The 18,708-nt window shown below is 43.8% G+C and overlaps 1 protein-coding gene across 1 annotated transcript in view; it reads left to right on the plus strand.

Annotated features, from left to right (window-relative positions):
- The first annotated feature begins 1,933 nt into the window (after positions 1 to 1,933).
- Positions 1,934 to 18,708, plus strand: part of Ptprj (protein tyrosine phosphatase receptor type J) — a 39,685-nt gene continuing 22,910 nt past the window's right edge. The window contains exons 1-10 of the mRNA XM_048361315.1: positions 1,934 to 1,970; positions 2,227 to 2,346; positions 4,416 to 4,619; positions 6,275 to 6,513; positions 7,584 to 7,761; positions 10,066 to 10,329; positions 11,092 to 11,349; positions 13,284 to 13,541; positions 14,588 to 14,863; positions 16,967 to 17,257. Of these exons, the coding sequence (XP_048217272.1) occupies positions 1,934 to 1,970; positions 2,227 to 2,346; positions 4,416 to 4,619; positions 6,275 to 6,513; positions 7,584 to 7,761; positions 10,066 to 10,329; positions 11,092 to 11,349; positions 13,284 to 13,541; positions 14,588 to 14,863; positions 16,967 to 17,257 (2,125 nt within the window). The remainder of the gene's footprint in view (positions 1,971 to 2,226; positions 2,347 to 4,415; positions 4,620 to 6,274; positions 6,514 to 7,583; positions 7,762 to 10,065; positions 10,330 to 11,091; positions 11,350 to 13,283; positions 13,542 to 14,587; positions 14,864 to 16,966; positions 17,258 to 18,708) is intronic.

Raw genomic sequence — 18,708 nt, forward strand, 5'->3', positions numbered from 1 at the left:
GTACCATTTCTCTCTATTCTTGTGTTGTTCGCTTCTGCCTCCTAGTGGACACAGTGCTGGCCTAATAGTTTTTAATGGAGCACAATATATTCCTGTTTACTCGAGTATAGTGATCTTACTTAGTTTTGGGGTCATGAGATTTTTTTTTCCCTTTTTCCTTTTTGCCAATCCTGGGGTTTGAACTGAGGGCCTCCTCACTGTCCCTGAGCTTCTTTTGCTCAAGGCTAGCACTCTACCATTTGAGCCACAGCACCGCTTCTGGCTTTTTTTCTGTTTTCTGTGGTACTGAGGAATGGAACCCAAGACTTCATGCATGCTAGGCAAGCACTTTGCCACTAAACCACACTTACAGCCCCCAAGATATTTCTGTAAGATAATAATAGTATTGTGTGTGTGTGTTGGTCCTGGGGCTTAAACTCAGGACCAGGGTGCTATACCTGAGCCTTTTTTGTCCAAGGCTAGCTCTACCTCTTGAGCCATAGCTCCATTTCCAGCTTGGTGACTAATTGGAGATAAAGAGTCTCATGGACGTTTCTGCCTATACTTCTAACCAAGATCCTTAGATCTCAGCCTCCTGAGTAGCTAGGATTACAGGCATAAGCCACTGGTGTCTGGCTAATATTTAGCACTTAAAAATAGATATATTTTGGGGGAAAAATATAATCTGGAAGCTTTTATCTACTTTTAAACCTTTGGAATATTTTTCTTTTTTTCCCTAACTGGGAAGAATTGCAGAGGCTATGAACCAATACAGATAATAATAATTAAATTGCTCACACATTGCCCGATAGAAGGGCAGATCTTGCTAAACCCTTCAAAGAAGGCAAATCTCAGTAAATAGTAGTAGTGGGCACAGTCTGTGCTAACAATGGGGCGGACATGTCTCTCCTGCCATCAGTTTGTTTTGTATAGTGGAAGGTAGCTTGTGCAACGTGGAGTCACTGGTGCAAAGGAAGACTTCTACCTCTAGCCTCTGGTGGAGTGCTGGCCAGGACTCAGTTGCAGGAAGCAGAAACCATGAGCTCTTTTAAGGCAGAAGGAATTTTTCCTGGGTTTATAGAATCCTTGGAAGGATGTGTGTCTTAGTTGGCCAGGGGGCTGTAATGAGTACCTGGGAATTTGTTTTCTCCCAGTTCAGGAGGCAAGGAGTCACAGATCAAGTGTTTAGTAGGTTTGATTTTTTTTTCTTTCCCTGAGGTCTTTCTTTTAAGCTTCTTCCTGTGCCTTCATGTGGTTGTCCTTTATAGTCTATTTGTGTCCCTGGGCTGATCTCCTCTTTCTATAAGAATATAGTCTTCCCAGAGAGGTCCTACCCTTATAGATTCATTTTAAACTAAATACTTCTTGAAAGATTGCAAATACAGCCAGTCCCCTTCTGAGGTACTAGAGGTTATGGATTGAACATATGGATGTTGAGGGTGGACAAAATATAGGCCATAACTCCTGGGGAGTGGGATGTAGGCCTACTCAAAAGACTGAGGCTGTGGGCATAACCCCCTACGTCACAGTCACAGGATGTTTCTGCTGTCATTACCGTATCCAGTTAGGTGTGTTCTCAGCTTCCACTTGGTGAGCGGGAAGCAGCTGCTGCTACTATCAGAGCCAGTCAGCTTGAGCTCCAGGCAACCCATCCACCTTCCTGTTAGAGGAAGGATGCAGGCACAATGTAGAGCTCTTCCATTTAAGGCTTCATTTCCTAGATGCCATATAGAACGTGTGCCCACATTATATACCTTAACCACCTGAGTACTTTGCTGCAAGGGAGGATGGGAAATGCAGTCTTTATTCCTCACCATCATATACACAGATAAAACTCTGGAGATGTGTGATGAGGGAAAGAGCAGGGGAAAGGCACCTTGGGAGTGGACAGCAGCTTCTGCTGTACCTCTGTAAACAAAAGTTTTGTAGTGTATCCAAGGCAAAGCACTCAGAAATGGCCAAGTTTATCTTCCAGAGCCTCAGTCCTGACTGTGGGGAAACTATTCCTGTCCCTCTCATTTTCCTGTGAATGATGATCAGATTTTTGATTATATTCTTATGAGCAAGTGCTTGCTTCATGGCCAGAAACAGTAGTTTCTGAGGGCTTATGTTGTAGTTGGTGATGTAAAGGAAAGCAAAGGAGAGACCAGGTGTTCTAAATATGCCTCTGTGCTCTGTGTTTAGTGAGGGTTGCTCACTCTGTCTTCTAGATCATAAATCATCTAATTATTCCTTATCTTCCCACAGGCCTTGATCCAGTTTCCAGCTTTCAGAATGACAGCTCGAAGGAAAGCAATGACTCAAAGTCCTTAATTTTTACCACACAGAATGGAACTGAGAAGTTTGAAAATACTACTACCAAACAAGGTATTGCCCTTGATGGTGTATACCCTGGAACCAGTTATTGTTTTGAAATATTTCCATAAGGACCCAATGGAACCAAAGGACCATCCTGAGCAGTTACAAATAGAACTGATAAACAAGTGTGCTGTGCTTCCTGCCAAATAGGGATGCTGCTTAAAGGAGACCAGGGTGATTTATAGATGTCATATTTTCTAAATTCTGTTTTTCATTTAAGCATCATGAAAATTTTAAATAGTTTATAATAATAGAATAGGGGGATTCATAATGCAAATATCAACTACCAGTAAAAACAAAACAGTCCACATGTAAACTTTCAGCCAGAAACATTCATGGGTAACTTTTGGTGTATGTTATTTTTAGTTTTTTTTTTTTTTTTGGTCCAGTCCTGAGCCTTGGACTCAGCGCCTGAGCACCGTCCCTGGCTTCTTCCCGCTCAAGGCTAGCACTCTGCCACCTGAGCCACAGCACCCCTTCTGGCCATTTTCCATATATGTGGTGCTGGGGAATCGAACCGAGAGCTTCATGTGTAGGAGGCAAGCACTCTTGCCACTAGGCCATATTCCCAGCCCTATTTTTACAATTTTAAGACATATGTATAGATTGCACCTTAAGGTCATTTTTTTTTTTTGTGCCAATCCTGGGGCTTGAACTCAGGGCCTGAGCACTGTCCTTGGGTTCTTTTTGCTCATGGCTAGCACTCTCTACCACTTGAGCCACAGCACCACTTCTGGATTTTTCTATATATGTGGTGCTGAGGAATCGAACCCAGGGCTTCATGTATGCTAGGCAAATGCTCTACCACTAGGTCATATTCCTAGCCCCTTAAGGTCATTTTCTACATGTGGTTTTGGAGGTCTTCTTTTTCCCCATTACCTGTTTATGAAGATTAGTTTTCTCTATCAACAGAAATATCTCTATAGCCTAAATTTATGACTGCCTTGCATTCAGATGTCCAAATGATAATAGGCAGATAATAATAGTAATCCAATACTGACCCACTACAGTTTTCTGTATGTCAAGTTGTACTGAAACACCTCCATGCTCTCATATTTGTGGCCTGCCCTGGGCTGCATTCATGTTAGAATTGAGTAGTAACAGCAACTTATTTTTTTTTAAGGCCTAAAAAATACTTGTTCTATAGCTCTTACAGAAAAAAATGTTTTGACTTATAGGTTAGATTGTTGCTTCTTAAAAGTGTGGTCTCAGAATCTGTATGAGGTCCCCTTTGAGGAAATCTCAAAGGCTCTCTGATGTGTTATTATAGCAATGCTCAATTGTTGTTTTCATTCTGTCATAACTACATGGTTGTATTCTATATGATAAAGGATGATGACATCATTATAGTAATGGTTAATGGAATAGTTGTGTTATCATATATAAACATGGTGGCTTACGCATGTAATCCTAGCTACTCAAATGGCTTGAGACCTAGAAGATCATGGTTCAAGGTCAGCCTAGCCAGAACAGCTTGTGAGACTCCACCTCCAAAATAATTTGCAAAGGTCTGGGTTTGAGACACAGCCCAAATGGTAGATTGCCAACCAAGTGAGCCAGACAAGTAAGCATGAGGCCTTGAGTTCAAACTTCAGTACTGGCAGGGAAAAAAAAAAAAAAGATCTGCTATCTATAATTGAGTATAAATATAACCTTATATAAACAAAATTTCTCTGGGATACTAGATGGCATTAAGAAGATAAAAGTGTCTTGATTTTTGAACTGTGATCTAGAAGTTTTGTAAGTTAAGAGGTTCAATGATATTGAGTACAATTATAAGGCTAGGAATAAACAGGACTGAACCCAGTTCCAGTCTAGTGATATTGTTTATTATCCCGTGGTAGCACAGAATTAAACCTTTAGTTTTGGTGTGGTCTTTTAAGCAGTTGCCAGGGGAACTTGAGCCTTGAGTGAATCTGAGGGGCTCACTTCAGAGCACTCTGCTAACCCATAGGGTAGTTCTACAAGTCCAGCTTTGGAAAGTAGACCTATTGAGCAGATGTTACTCTTGCATGTGTGTTTTAATCATAATTTTTCTTCCCCCCCCCCCCCCGTGTTCCTTGAAAACCTTTGAATAGCACCCAGTCCTGTGTCTGACATTGAAAGTGTTTTCATCAATCTAACCAATGTGATCCTCACCTGGAAACACAATGACACAACTGCTTCAGACTACCAGTATAACCTCACAGGTTTGTGTCCAGCGACTTCCTACACATTCTCCATTGTCCCGGGAATACCCAGTCCTGTCTGGGGAGATCCCATGTACAAAAATGTCACAACAGGTAAGGTGACAGGTGTACCGAGTGATCATGATCCCTTGTCTGTACAAGATTAGGGTCCTGTGTGATTTTGGAAGCCTCAACCATCTTGTTACAAAATAAAAAAAAGAAACTTCTATTATTATTGTTTCAGACCTACTTATTTTTATTTTTTGGTAAGACCCTGGAGTGGAGATTTCATTAGAAATATGATTTGATGACCAGTCATTTCTCACCTTTTAAGCTCCTCCAGACATTGATGCAGTGTTTATAAATTCCCAGAACCTTCTATTGGGAAGAAGAATTTGATATACTTTACAGAACAATTTGTGTTTCAAATGAAGTAAGAGTGGCATGACAGGCTTGAATTAAGGTTCTCGACAACTTTGGATTGAGGTTTAGCTCGCACGTCAGTACCTTCATGAGTTGTTATAGCCAAATTTAGCAGCTTTTTTAAGCTGGAAAGAATAAAATGAAATCTATAGCTGGATGCTTGCTCATGCCTATAGTCCTGGCTTCGAGAATGAGAGGGCAACAAGGTCAAGATTAGCCTGAGCACATCCACAGGACCTCTCCTAAACCCAAAGCTGGGCATGTGTGTCTGTTATTCCAGCTCTGTGGGAGGCTGAGAAATGGAGAGGATGGCAGTTCCAGGCCAGCTGTCTCTGATAAAAAAAATCCTCAAGACTGTCTCAGCAGAAGAAGCTGGGTATGATGACATTCATTTGTCTGTCATCATGGCTACAGTAGAAGTCTAAAATAGGTGGGTTAAGGTCCTGGTGTGTGCCTGGGAAGGAGGTAGAACTCTATCTCAGAAATAGCCAGTGCAAAAGGGACTAGAGGCAACGTTCAATGAAGTGGTAGAGTCCCTTGCATGTTAGCAAACGTAAGGCCTTTAGTTCAAACCCCAGTATGCCCCCCTACCAAAAAAAAAAAAAAAAAAAAAAAAAGAAAGAAATTTAAATGTAACCAATACATGAGGATCTCTTTCTAAGATGAGAGAAAAAGAGGCCCTTTGTTGGTGTATGTGCGTGTGTGCATGCGAGTGTGTGTGTGTGTGTGTGTGTGTGTGTGTGTGTGTAAGTAAAAGGAAGGTGGAAGGGAAGGGGGCAAAAGGAGGCCAGGACATTGCAGAGAGGAGGAGGGAGATAGATCAATGAGTGGATGGATGGATAGATAGATACCTTGTTGACTGGCAAATCTCTGGCTTGGAAACCCCATGGGCTGGTGAAACCTGTAACATGAAGTCAGCCAGGTCCACACAACATCTCCTTTGCCCATGGAGCAGCTGAGCACCAAATAAATGGCTTCTAGTGGCTTTTTAGCGTTTTCAACATTTAGCCAGTTAATTGTCTGTCTGTCTGTCTGTCTGTCTGTCTATCTTTGTGTGCCCATACTGGGGCTTGAACTTAGGGCCTGGGAGTTGTCCTTTGGCTTTTCCAGTCAAGGCTGGCTCTCTACCATGGGAGTCACAGGTCCACTTCTTGCTTTTTGGTTGTTAATTGGAGAATAGAGTCCCATAAACTTTCTTGCTTGGGCAGGCTTCCAACTTTAATCCTCAGATCTCAGCCTCTGGAGTTGCAAGAATGGATTACAGGGATGAGCCACTGGTACTTGGCTTGTGCTGATGGTTCATGAATATATCGTTTCATGAAGGTTCATTTTTTGTTTCAAAACAGAGCCTCTTCCAGTGTCGAACCTTCGTGTTGCCTTCATGGGTAGGGCGCATGCTGTTCTGACCTGGAGCAATGACAATGGCACTGAATCTTGTCGGGTATTTCTTCAAAGCACTAGCAACCATAGCGAGTTGGTTCAAGACTTAGCAGTCAACATTTCAGGCTTGAAGCCAGGATTTCGCCATGTTGTCAGGATTCTTCCAAAATTAAATAAGACACTTCTGGATACAGAAGGTGGTAAGTTCTGGCATTTACTTTCAGTTACTTTTTAGTTTTTTTTTTTTTAAATACTGTACTCATGTATGTATGGAGTTCTAGAATTGATTTAAGACTTCCCATCCACATTTAAGTTTGGTCCTATGCTTCTCTGTGAAGGAAAGGAAGACGGTTTTATTGTATAGGCTAACATTTTGGGGTTCAGAATGGCGATGGGTCTTGAGACTTCTGGCAGTTGGGACCATAGACGGGCTCTTTTTGTCTTTAATCTTTCAGTTGAACAGGTAACAGGTGAGTTAACCTAAGGAGGGACTTAGCACAGCCCGTGAGGAAAGGTGTATGCATGGGAGGAAATCTAGCAGACTTTAGAGGTCATTTAGATTTCATGGCATTTTCAGGAATCTCTGTGATAACCATATAGAACAGGAAAGCAAGTACTTAATCCTTATTTTACTCCTATTATTTTACTCCCTCCCTCCCTCCCTCCCTCCCTCCCTCCCTCCCTCCCTCCCTCTCCCCTTTATCCTCCATCCCTTCTTCCCTCCCTCCATCCCTCTCTCCATTCCTCTTTCCTCCCTAGCACCTGGCACCTGACTGTTAGGCTTTTGATTTCAAGTGACAGATGGAAACTAGACCGGAAAGAGTAATTTCTGGTCCACCTATAGTTCCTACTGTAGGCAGCAAGGTATTAAGGAAACAAGGCAATTTCCATCCCTTCTTTTTGCATCATTATGTGTAGCAGCTTTGCTTTTCAGAATGGCTCTTTCCACACAGAACAATGACCTTTCCATTTTCACACCTTGCTGCTCCTGTCCTGGCTAGGGTCTGGTCCACTGAAAGCATTCCTTGAGTGGGCTTTGGGTAGCTGTCCGTGGAAATCATAAGGAAGGACAATGGTCCAGATATGAGAGTTGAGTGAGAATGCAAGCCATCTGTGGCGTACCTGGGACAATAGTATAAAGTGATATACCCAGACAGATATTTATGAAGCTCTAGCGGTGGGTACTGTTGGATGAATCACCATATGGATAAGACCCTGAAAGATGGAGGATGTGTTCCTCTTGTGGTTGATGTCTTTGTGTTTGTGCTCAAACCAGATGCCAACAACACAGAGAGAAGCCCAGAGGTGAGCCCGGAGGAACTTGGCAAGGAGTCCCTAGACACAGAAGTACAGCTCTTTGGCTTAGCACCTGACACTCAGTATGTGGCCACTGTTTATTCTCAAGCAGCGGATGGCACAGAAGGACAGCCCCAGGCCATCTCTTTCCTCACAAGTAGGTGGAATTTTGTGAAATGGGTTTTATTTTTGAGATTCCTTGCTGATAGTTTTGCTTTGGATCCGAGTCATTTCTTATTTAACAGTCAATTCTGTCGACAGAGAGTGTTGGGGGGCTGGGAGCTTTGGAGTAGAGCAGATCCATTGAGTTTCTTTAAACCTCTGTGGTTGTAAAAGCTCACTAAGACATATATAACACTGTGCCATGTAAAGACTCTGGGTGCTGTCTTTATGTCTGTCTTTCCTGTCACTTCTTATTAGCCACGGAGACAGAATGTTTTGATCTTCTGTCATTGTGTAGAGCTTTTCCACCCTTAGGATAAGAAAATGAATTTCTGTCTTTAGCTTGCCCTTGGAATGCACGGGAACCTTTCTCTTGAAACACTAGTTGACATGCTCATTGCTGCGTCTGAGTGTGGTTCATCCTAGGCCCACTGTCAGTTTGGTAGCTGATGAGGGCACCAAGAACTGTGGCCAGGGTTTCAGCTCTCAGGGAGTTTGTAACATAGGGGAATTGAGACGGACATGGGAAACTGCATGTGTTATGCCAAGATTTCGGGTCCCCAAAGACCATCAAGGAGCTGATTCCGATTAAAACGCACAAGAGTCTTTATTGCAAGCTTGAGCCAGGACTCTCAAGTGTCACCGACGCAGCAGATCTGGATTGAGAGCCCCAACCCTCAGATAGGCAGGGTTTTTTTTTTTTTTTTTGGCCAGTCCTGGGCCTTGGACTCAGGGCCTGAGCACTGTCCCTGGCTTCTTCCCGCTCAAGGCTAGCACTCTGCCACTTGAGCCACAGCGCCGCTTCTGGCCGTTTTCTGTATATGTGGTGCTGGGGAATCGAACCTAGGGCCTCATGTATCCGAGGCAGGCACTCTTGCCACTAGGCTATATCCCCAGCCCTAGGCAGGGTTTTTTATTGTGATTACAACAGGGGCAACTTGGCAGATACTTGATTGGATGGCATTTGGCAAGCAAGTTTTGTCCTATTTCTATTGGCTATCTGCCCTTTCAGTTACCTATTTTGGCTTTGATATTGGGAACTGGCCTTGGTATCAGGAACTGACAGCAGGTGGTCACGTAGCACTGATGCAGGGGGTTAACACGGGGTAGAGAAAGTCACAAATGGGTTAAGCAAGCCATTTATAAAAGCAGAATTCTGCGGTCAGGCTGACCTAGTACCAACTTTATTTTAACAATTGCCATCATGTTTTCCCATTACCACTAAGCAAGCTTGAGCGGGCTAAAACAATCCAGTAGTCAGTCATAAGTAAACCAACCCAACAGTTACCATGACATTTCTACTACTATTATGGTTATTTCTATAGTCTATGACTTTGCTCATTTTTTACCATTACCATGGTTGCTACCTAGGTACAGAGGGGAACAAGGACTCCCTTTTTTTTAAATGTGAAACTACAAGAAACTATTCTCATGGGTGGGGGTGCAGCCCTCTAGCATGGAGTCATCACCAGCATTTAGAAGCTGTTAAAATTTTAACGCTAAAACTTACATTTAGTCACTCAGGTTCTCAGGTTAGCCCTTACACATGCAGTTGAGCTCTGAGCTCAGGATCCCAGTGCTGCCTTGCATTACCTCAGGCCCTCAGCGGCATGGTGGCCCAGGGCACAAATGGATTTGGGTTGTCTTACCCAGATGTATTTGTATTCCCACAGAACTGAGGGAATGAAGGTTGAAATAGGAGGAGCAGAGACAGAAAACAGGCTGGTACCTAGGAGATTCTGAGAGGTTAAGTAATCCTACATCCAGTGAGACCCTCAGGATTCAGAGTTCCTGGAGGGAGAGACCCAGTGACCAATGACACTCTAGTCATGGTTATATGGTGAAGATGGAGAACAATCGCGAGGTTGATGAAACCCCATTACAACTCTTTCTCTCTTTCTCTTTCTCTTTCTCTTTCTCTTTCCCTTTCTCTTTCCCTTTCTCTTTCCCTTTCTCTTTCCCTTTCCCTTTCCCTTTCCCTTTCTCTCTCTCTTTCTTTCTGTGTGAGAGAGAGACAGAGAGACACAGAGAGACACAGAGAGAGTGTGTGTGTCCTGGGGCTTGAACTCTGAGCTTTTGTGCTCTACCACTTGAGCCAAAGCTCCATTTCTGGTTTTCTTTCTTTTTCTTTGGAGTTTAATTGGGGAGATAAGAGTCTCATGAACTTGCCTGTTGAGGCTGGCATGAGATCCTGAGTAGCTGGAATTACAGGTGTGAGCCACTGGTCCTGGGCCCCACAACAACTCATTATCAGGTATGGCCATTCCTTTATTTTCTTACTTCTCTTTTGTTTTTACAGATTCTGGTCAAATTTTTGACATCCAAGTTGTGGTCATCAGTGCCACAAACATGACCCTGATCTGGAAAGACAAATACAATGGTTCGTCCTCTGACTACATGTACAAGGTCCATGTGGCTGGGGGCACCGATTCTCTCAACTTCAATGTCTCTCAGAAATATCTCATCATCCCTGGACTCCACTCGAGCACCTTGTACAACGTCACAGTGTGTCCTTTCCTGAAAGATGTCAAGGGTGTGCCGGGCTTTCTCCAGGTGTACACCCGTGAGTTCACTTGTGCTCTGCCTAACCTTTCTTGTGGTCTCCCATGTGCCAGGCCTAGATCTGAGGAAAGGATGCTTTGTTCCTTTCCTGAGGGAATGTACAGCCCAGCACAGGAGCCCGCTGGGACCCCTACAGTAGTGCTCACTGTTTGACCCCAGCCAACACTGAGCATCGTGTAATGTGCTCTCTTTGCACTGGCACAGTGAATGCTCACAATGTCTCTGTCACACGGCTAATCTTATTTTATGGCTGAGGAAGCCAAGGCTGAGAGAGGTAATGTAGTGTCACATCACTTCTCTGCTAAGTGACAGATGTGACATTAGGCCCATAGGAGACTTAATGGTGCATTGAAGATAAAGTAGCTGGGAGCGGTAAGTTTCTATTCTAGAACCTGAGCCCTTTGCCCTGAGCAAGGGGAGTCTTTGCCTCTGCTCATTTCTGTGAATGACTTTGTACAGGTAGTCACACCTATGTTTTGGGCATCTCCCTTCCTCTCTCCCTCCCTTCCTCCCTTCCTCCCTTCCTCCCTCCCTCTGTCTGGCACAGGTCTTGCTATATAGTCTAGGCTGGCCATAGTGTGAATCATGACAGCCCAGAGCTAGAGATTTTTTATTTTCAAATTTATTATTATTATAAAGGTGATGTACAGAGGGATTAAAATTACATGAGTCAGGTAACAAGTACATTTCTTTTTGTGCAATGCCTTCCCTTCCTTCACAGAGATAGAAATGTTTAATTTCATCATTTGTTATCTTCTCCCAGCTCCTGGTCCTGTCTCCCACCTTCAAGTGACACTTGTCCGCACAAGGGAAATCGGCTTAGCTTGGAACAGCAGTGACTCAGAGTTCTTTAGGGTTGTTACCACGCAGGAGGGGACTAGGAAACATCAAGAGAATGTGACCACCAACCACATGATCATCATTGATAACCTAAAGCCTGGAACCAGTTACCGTTTTGAAATATTTCCACTAGGACCCAATGGGACTGAAGGGCCATCCCAAGAAGTTACAAGTAGAACTGGTAAGCAAGTGGGCTCTGCTTCTCTGTGACAGATGAGATGAGAGTGATTTATCAAGTACTGCTCTTGTATTAAGGAAAAGAAGAAACTTAAGAATATTTCATCGCTACTTTATGCAATGATACAAAGCACTGATGAAGAAAAAGAAAAAAATTCACCTTATATAAATCATCAAGTGGAGTTAATTACTGATAATGCATAAATACACACATATATATTTTCTATGGAGCAATTTTAAAAATTGTTTTTTCAAATAGTTGTACAAAGGGGTTTCAATTTAGCATACCAATTTATATATATGGTGTATCTTGATTAGAGTCTTTCATTCCATCACTTGCTTCCTACCTATCCTTCAACTGTCCCATCTTCACCCCTTTCCTCAAGTTTCCTAGTTCCATTTTCACATAGGTACATTGGAATATTATGGGAGTATTCGCCAACCATTCCTCTTTGCTCATTTGTCTGCTCCCTTCCCATTGGTCCCCACCCGTCTTGGACAAAACATGTTTTAGTTTCCTGGCATTCGTTTTGTTAAACTGTTAATTGTTCAGAGGGATTATAACTGTGGGAATCTCACTCCTACATAAACCACCCTGTGATCCGTTTGATTGTGTATATGGACCTCAATATTTTTTTCAGATATGTTCATATTTCATGTCTAGCCCCCACATGTGAGAGAAAATATGTGCTCTTTGATTCTCTGACTATGGCTTACTTCACTACATATGACTTTTCCAGGTTCATTCATTTCTCTGAAAATGATATAATGTATAGGGTAATTTTAACACTTGTCTTGTTTTCCATTGTCTGCCTATCAGGACTGGCAGATAATGATTACCCATAAAACTGATCCAGGGTGAGGTTTTTTTTTGCCGGTCCTGGGGCTTATGCTTAGGGCCTGAGCACTGTTCCTGGCTTCTTTTTACCCAAGGCTAGCATTCTGCCACTTGAGCCACAGCACCACTTCTGGCTTTTTCTATTTATGTAGTGCTGAGGAATTGAACCCAGGACTTCATATATGTGAGACAAGCACTCTACCACTAAGCCACAATCCCAGCCCTAGAGGTGTTTTGTTTTTTTTTTTAATTGTTTTTTGTTTTGTGTCAGTCCTGGGGCTTGAATTCAGGGCCTGCGCCTTGTCCCTGCCCTTTTTTTTGCTCAAGGCTAGCACTTTGCCACTTGAGCCACAGTTGCATTTAGGAGAGTCTTATGAGCTTTCCTCCTCTGGCTGGCTTGGAACCAGGATCCTCAGATCTCAGCCTCTGAAGTATGAGCCAGTAGCACCCAGTGTGGGCTTTAAAAAAAAAAAGACTAGTAGGATTCTTGCCCTTGCTATACAGGAACTCTACTGTTGAAGCATATCAGCCCCTTTTGGCACTGGCTATTTTGAGTTAGGACCTCACTTTTTTGACCCAGTACACATCTGCACCATGATCCTCCTATTTTTAGGCTCTCACAATAGCTGGATGGATGACAGATATATGCATCATAGATAGATGAAGTCTTGGACGTTTCCATCCTGGATGGTCTTGAATTGTAATCCTCTCGACCTGAGCATGCTCAGAAGCTAGGCTTATGGGCACAAGCCATGGTGCTTGGCTCACACAGCTATTTCAGTATGATGGATGACGTCGTAGGACTGACTGAGGGCTTTTCTACATCAACTGATGCACATGTCGGCATTAAAATTTTTTGTTTTTGAAACTTGTTCTGATTTTTAAAATGTATTATTATTATTTTAATCCGTGCATGGTCAGAACTGTGTGTAGTAAATCCACAAATGAGGTTTAGTTCTCAGAGTTCCCTCCTTGCGAACTCATTGGAGAGTTGAGTAATGAAATGAACCATTTGTTTTGGCAGACACTTTGAACTGAAGCCGAATGTCACAATGGTCACGAACAACTTCTTTTTTCTTTTCTTCCTTTCTTCTGAGCAGATTCTAGTGCAGTGTATGACATCCATGTGGTCAGTGTGACCAACACTGAAATGCAACTGGAATGGCAGAACAGAGACAACGCTTCTGAATACATCTACCATTTAGTTATAAAGTCTCAGTATGGTTCCAGAAAAACCAACAGTTCTGAGAAAAGCATCCTGCTGAAGGGCCTCACCCCTGGGACTTTGTACAATGTTACCATCACTCCGGAAATAGACCAAGTCCAGGGGGACATGGGCTCCATCGCACACTACACACGTGAGTCTCCTAGGATGCCCTTCTAGGAGAGAGTCTCTGTGCCTTGTGCTTGGAGGAAGCTTGTTAAAGGGTGGAAGAAGGGTCCATTGTATTTCTGGGCTTCCATTCAACCTTTAGTTGCTTTACATTGAGCCTTGCCTAAGGCTCACCTGTTCTCTTGGTCCAGTGTGGTTAAAACCATATGAACATGGAATTGTTTTGAGAGGCAGAAAGTGACTGACTCATCCCATGAAAACAGAGGACATTTTTGATCTACTCATTCCTTGGGAATACAGATTAGAGTGACTGGATCTTGTGGCACTGGATGATCCAACTCAGATGAGGAGCTTTGCTTGGGGCTTGTACTCTGGGCCTGAGCTTTTTTTGCTCAAGGCTAGACCTCTGCCACTTAGGCCACAGAGTGCCATTTCAGACTTTTTCTGTGATTAATTGGAGAGTCTTACAGACTTAGCTGAGTGTCTGGTGCTTATGCCTGTAATCTTAGCTGCTCAGGAGGCTGAGATCTAGCCAGGCAGGAAAGTTCATGAGACTCTTCTTCTGTTTTTGTTTTTTTATTTGGCCAGTCCTGGGGCTTGAACTTTGGGCCTGGGTGCTGTCCCTGAGCTTCTTTTGCTCTAGGCTAGTTCCCTATCACTCGAACCACAGCTCTGGCTTTTTCTGAGTAGTTTATTGGAGATAAGAGTCTCATGAACTTTCTTGCCCAAGCTAGCTTTGACCTGCCATCTGAGGATCTCAGCTTCCTTAGTAGCTAAGATTACAGGCATGAGCCACTGGCACCTGGCCCTGTAAGACTCTTATGTCCAATTAATGTGATGCAAGGGTTAGAGTACTATCCTTGAGCAAAAATGTTCAGGGACAGGGCCCAGGTTGTAAGTTTAAGCCTCTGTACCAGCACAAAAAAAACCCAAAACAAAACCAAAAGAGTTTCACAGACTTCCCAGGCTGGCTTCAGACCTCCATCCTTAGATCTCAGCTTCCCAAATAGCCAAGATCATAGGTGTGAGCCACCACTACCTGGCTAATTGTTTTTTGTTTTTTAAACCCAGAGCCCAGTAACGTGTCCTACATTGTAGTGGAGCCCAACACCACAGCAGCAGTCTTCCGCTGGAATAACATGGATGCATCTGCGGCAGCGTACTCCTACCGCCTTGTTATTACACGGTCTGAAAACACCAGCAACATAACCCAAGAGATCAAAGACATCGGAGTAACTTTCGTGGTAGTCACAGAGTTAACACCTGGCTCTCCTTACACAGTGGAGATCTTTGCACAAGTGGAGGATGGTCTTGAGTCAGTACCTACGTTGGAGTCATTCTGTACAGGTGAATAGTCTCAGGTGCTTCTTTGCTTCCTTCCTGTGTGGTGGCTACTGGCAGGTACCTCTCCCCAGCCTGTGGGTTGTTAGGTCTCAGGGTGAGGGGGGGGAGGGGCTCATCATGTCTTCGTTCAATACATGCTTATCACTTCCTGTATGCCAGACAGACAGATCCTGGCCTTCCTGTGGGGAAGACAAATAATCAAGACAAATAAGCAACGGTCACCAGTATATGATTATTACTGCTAAAGACAGGGAGGGGGGACAGGAATGGATGCTTCATAAAATTGTTCACTGGCCCTGCCTTGATCTTTGAGGCAGTTGAGTGGCTAAAGAGCACAGTGTGGAAGTGAGATGTTTATTGAGGGTGTTGCCTGAGGTGTCCTATGAAAGAAGGTTCATTAGAAAGGTGAGTCAGAGAAAAGAGCTGAAGGAAGTAAAGGAGCCAGCCATGTGAATATCAGGGTGCCAGGATATTATGGGGCTGAGGAGTATCCAGCGCAAAGGTCCTGAGGTTAGAGACCCTGTGTGTTGGAGGAAGAACAGGAAGTCAAGTAGCAGGAGTGGACCCATGGGAGCAGAAAGGGGAGGGGCAGGACCTGAAGCCAGAGAAACACTGGGCCAGGGTGCGGAAGGTATCTGGCTATGCTGTTCCTGATTTTCCCTTTACACAGACGGGAGATGACAAGAATGCTCAGCCTCTTTTCCCCTCCTGACCTGTACCTGTTTTACAATTGAGAAAGTGTGATGACCAGCAGAGCCGGGATGAGTCCTGTGGTCTGAGGGGGGCCCTGGAAGGTTCTGTAGGAGATCTGTTGGCTCCCAGTTCTGAGCCTCTATACACTGGACCACTTCATTCTCTCCCCCTTCTCTAAAATGCCTCACTCAAGTGGGTTCAGGCTCACTGGAAGTTGGGGGTCTCATTGATGATACTTGAACTAGGCCCTTGCCCTCGGACCTTTCTTTTTTTCTTTTTCTTTTCTTTTTTTTTTTCTTTGCCAGTCCTGGGCCTTGGACTCAGGGCCTGAGCACTGTCCCTGGCTTCCTTTTGCTCAAGGCTAGCACTCTGCCACTTGAGCCACAGTGCCACTTCTGGCTGTTTTCCATATATGTAGTACTGGGGAATTGAACCCAGGGCTTCATGTATATGAGGCAGGCTCTCTTGCCACTAGGCCATATTCCCAGCCCGCCCTTGGACCTTTCACATTAGAGAATAGAGAATCCCTGTGGTCTTGAGTCACTCTGTCTAATCAGGCTCCATCTCACCTATCTTCATTTTGTTTGTTTTGCCTTTCTTGGTAGTACTAGGGTTTGAACTCAGAGACTTGTATTTGCTAAGACAGGTGCTCTACCACTTGAGCCATGTCCCCAGCTAGGAGCTGATCTTTTATATTTGGGTATTTTCCACTGCTGATACCTCTCTACACTACAATAATTACAACCTGTAGTGGAACAAACAATTCATAGAATCCAGGTCTCCAGGAAGGGTGTGGGGAATACAACCGTGATGTATGAGAGCTTTGCCTGCACTATTACTATAGATGTTCTCTGGATTATCACAGCTTCCCTTTGAGTTTGGCACTCAATAACATTTGAGACCCTTGGGGAGATACAAATAACACCTCATTTTAAGGATAAAGACACTGACTCGATTCACTATAGAGTAGTAGTCAGCACATTGTGTTTGTAAATGTAGATTTAGGAGACCTAAGTTCCAGTTTTGGCTTTGTCCTCATCAGCCATTATCTTCCGCAAACTACTTCACCCTCACTGAGCCTCAGTTGATATATGTGTGAAATGGGACTGTATGGCTCATGTGGCCACGGAGGCCCTAAATGGAGTGTTGCAGGTGATGAGGTTGCCATCATTCAATGTGGTGCTTCTTGTGGGGCCCGGCTTCTCTCTCTTTCCAGGACATCTTGTTTGATGACTGATGCCTGGTGTTTCATTTAACCCTCCAACAGGCCTGCTGAGCCTTGAGTGCAGTGAGATGACTGCTCCTGTCTGTTCAGGGTCTGCCAGAGCCTGTTCCACACACGATATCTTTATCGTGGCTGGGCTAGGGTCCTGCACCCCAGGAACCGCACCCTGTACTGTGCTTGTTTTGCAGATCCCGCGCCAGTGACCTCCTTCCACTGTGAGATGGTCCCCAAAGAGCCAGCCTTGGTTTTGAGGTGGGCCTGCCCTCCGGGCGCCAATGCAGGCTTTGAGCTGGGGGTCAGCAGCGGAGCTTGGGAGAACGCCACCCTCGTGGAGAGCTGCGTCTCGGAGAACGGCACCGAGTGCAGTGCGGAAGTCACATATCTGAACTTTTCTACCTCGTACAATATCAGCATTGCCACCTTGTCCTGTGAAAAGATGGCGCCGCCTGCCCAGGACACCTGCACCACTGGCATTACAGGTGGGCCTCAGGGCAGCAAGCGTGGCCCAGAAATCCTTAAAAAATTTTTTTTTGGGGCTTACTTGCCATAAAGTCTTTGTTGGCAGACAGGTATCCTATTCTATAGAAATCCAGTCTGTAAAAGCAGAGTCACAGGGACTTGTTTTTTTTTAAATACTCTTAGAACTTTGGTTTATAGAATCGCTCATCACTGTACCTTCTTTAAGCAGAAAGTCCCTTAGTGCACTATAAAAAGCACTTACTTAAAAAAAAATTGTTGTTAAGCAGTTGTACAAAAAGGGTTCAGTTCCATAAGTTAGGTTCTGAGTTCAGTGCACCTTGATCAGCGTCACTCCTTCTGTTGTTTTCCCTCATTTCCCTTCCCATCTACTCTCCGACCATGTAGTTCAATATTTACGTAATGCACATGGAATATAATGACGGCATTTGCTCACCCTTCCTCCCTAAAGTGCATGCCTTAGGGTCCCGGTCTCTTCTCTCTTGTTCTTCTACCCTGCTTCGCAGCTTGAGTCAGAGCACTGTGGGTAGACAGAAAGGGAGCTTACCTTCATCTGGCTTTTCATTTTGTTTTTTTGTTTCTGTGCAGCTTCTAGTTTGTTATTATCTCATTTTATTATTATTTTTTCTTTTGCTACTGTGCTTTTAGTGTCCTATCCAAGAAACCAACCATCAAGACTCACTGTCTTTCCCCTGATGTTTACTTTTGGGAATTTTACAATGGCACCATCGTGTCTTATAAGTCTTGAACCCATTTGGAGTGTGGCATAGGCAGGGGAGGGGGTGGTGCATGTGGATATCTAGTTTGGTTAGCTTTATTTACTTATTTTGCTGGTACGAGGACTGAACTCAGGGCCTGTACTCTTGCTTGGCTCATGCTTAGCTTTTTTGCTTAAGGCTGGCTTTTAGAATCTTGTTGGTTAATTGGAGAGAAGAGTCTCACAGACTTTTCTGTCTGGGCTGGTTTGGAACCACAGTCTTGAGATTTCAGCTTCCTGAGTAGCTAGGATTACAGGCATGAGGTACTAGCTCCTGGCTTAGCCTTGTTTATCAAAGAGACATTCCTCCATTGTGCCTTTTTGTTGCCCTGTTGAAATCAGTTGATTGTATACGTGGGATTGATTGGACATTCTCTATTCTGTTCAGTGGGTTCATATCTATCATGTTTTAATTTCTGTAGCTTGATAAATACATTAAAAAATTTCACTTTTTTTAAAAACTCAGAATCAATTAGGTATTTAGGAGTGTTTCCTTTTGACATATACATACAATGTTCCTTGTTATATATTCTAAAATCTGGAAGTACAAGTCTCCTGTTTTTGTTCTTTCAGGATCATTTTGGCTTCTTCAGGTCCTTCATAGGTTTATATGAGTTTTGTGTTTTTTATTTCTGTAAAGAATCTACTGGGATTTTTGATAGGGATAGTATTGACTATGTAGATTGCTTTGAGTAG

The sequence above is a fragment of the Perognathus longimembris genome, chromosome 13, assembly GCF_023159225.1.
Source record: "Perognathus longimembris pacificus isolate PPM17 chromosome 13, ASM2315922v1, whole genome shotgun sequence".
NCBI lineage: Eukaryota > Metazoa > Chordata > Mammalia > Rodentia > Heteromyidae > Perognathus > Perognathus longimembris.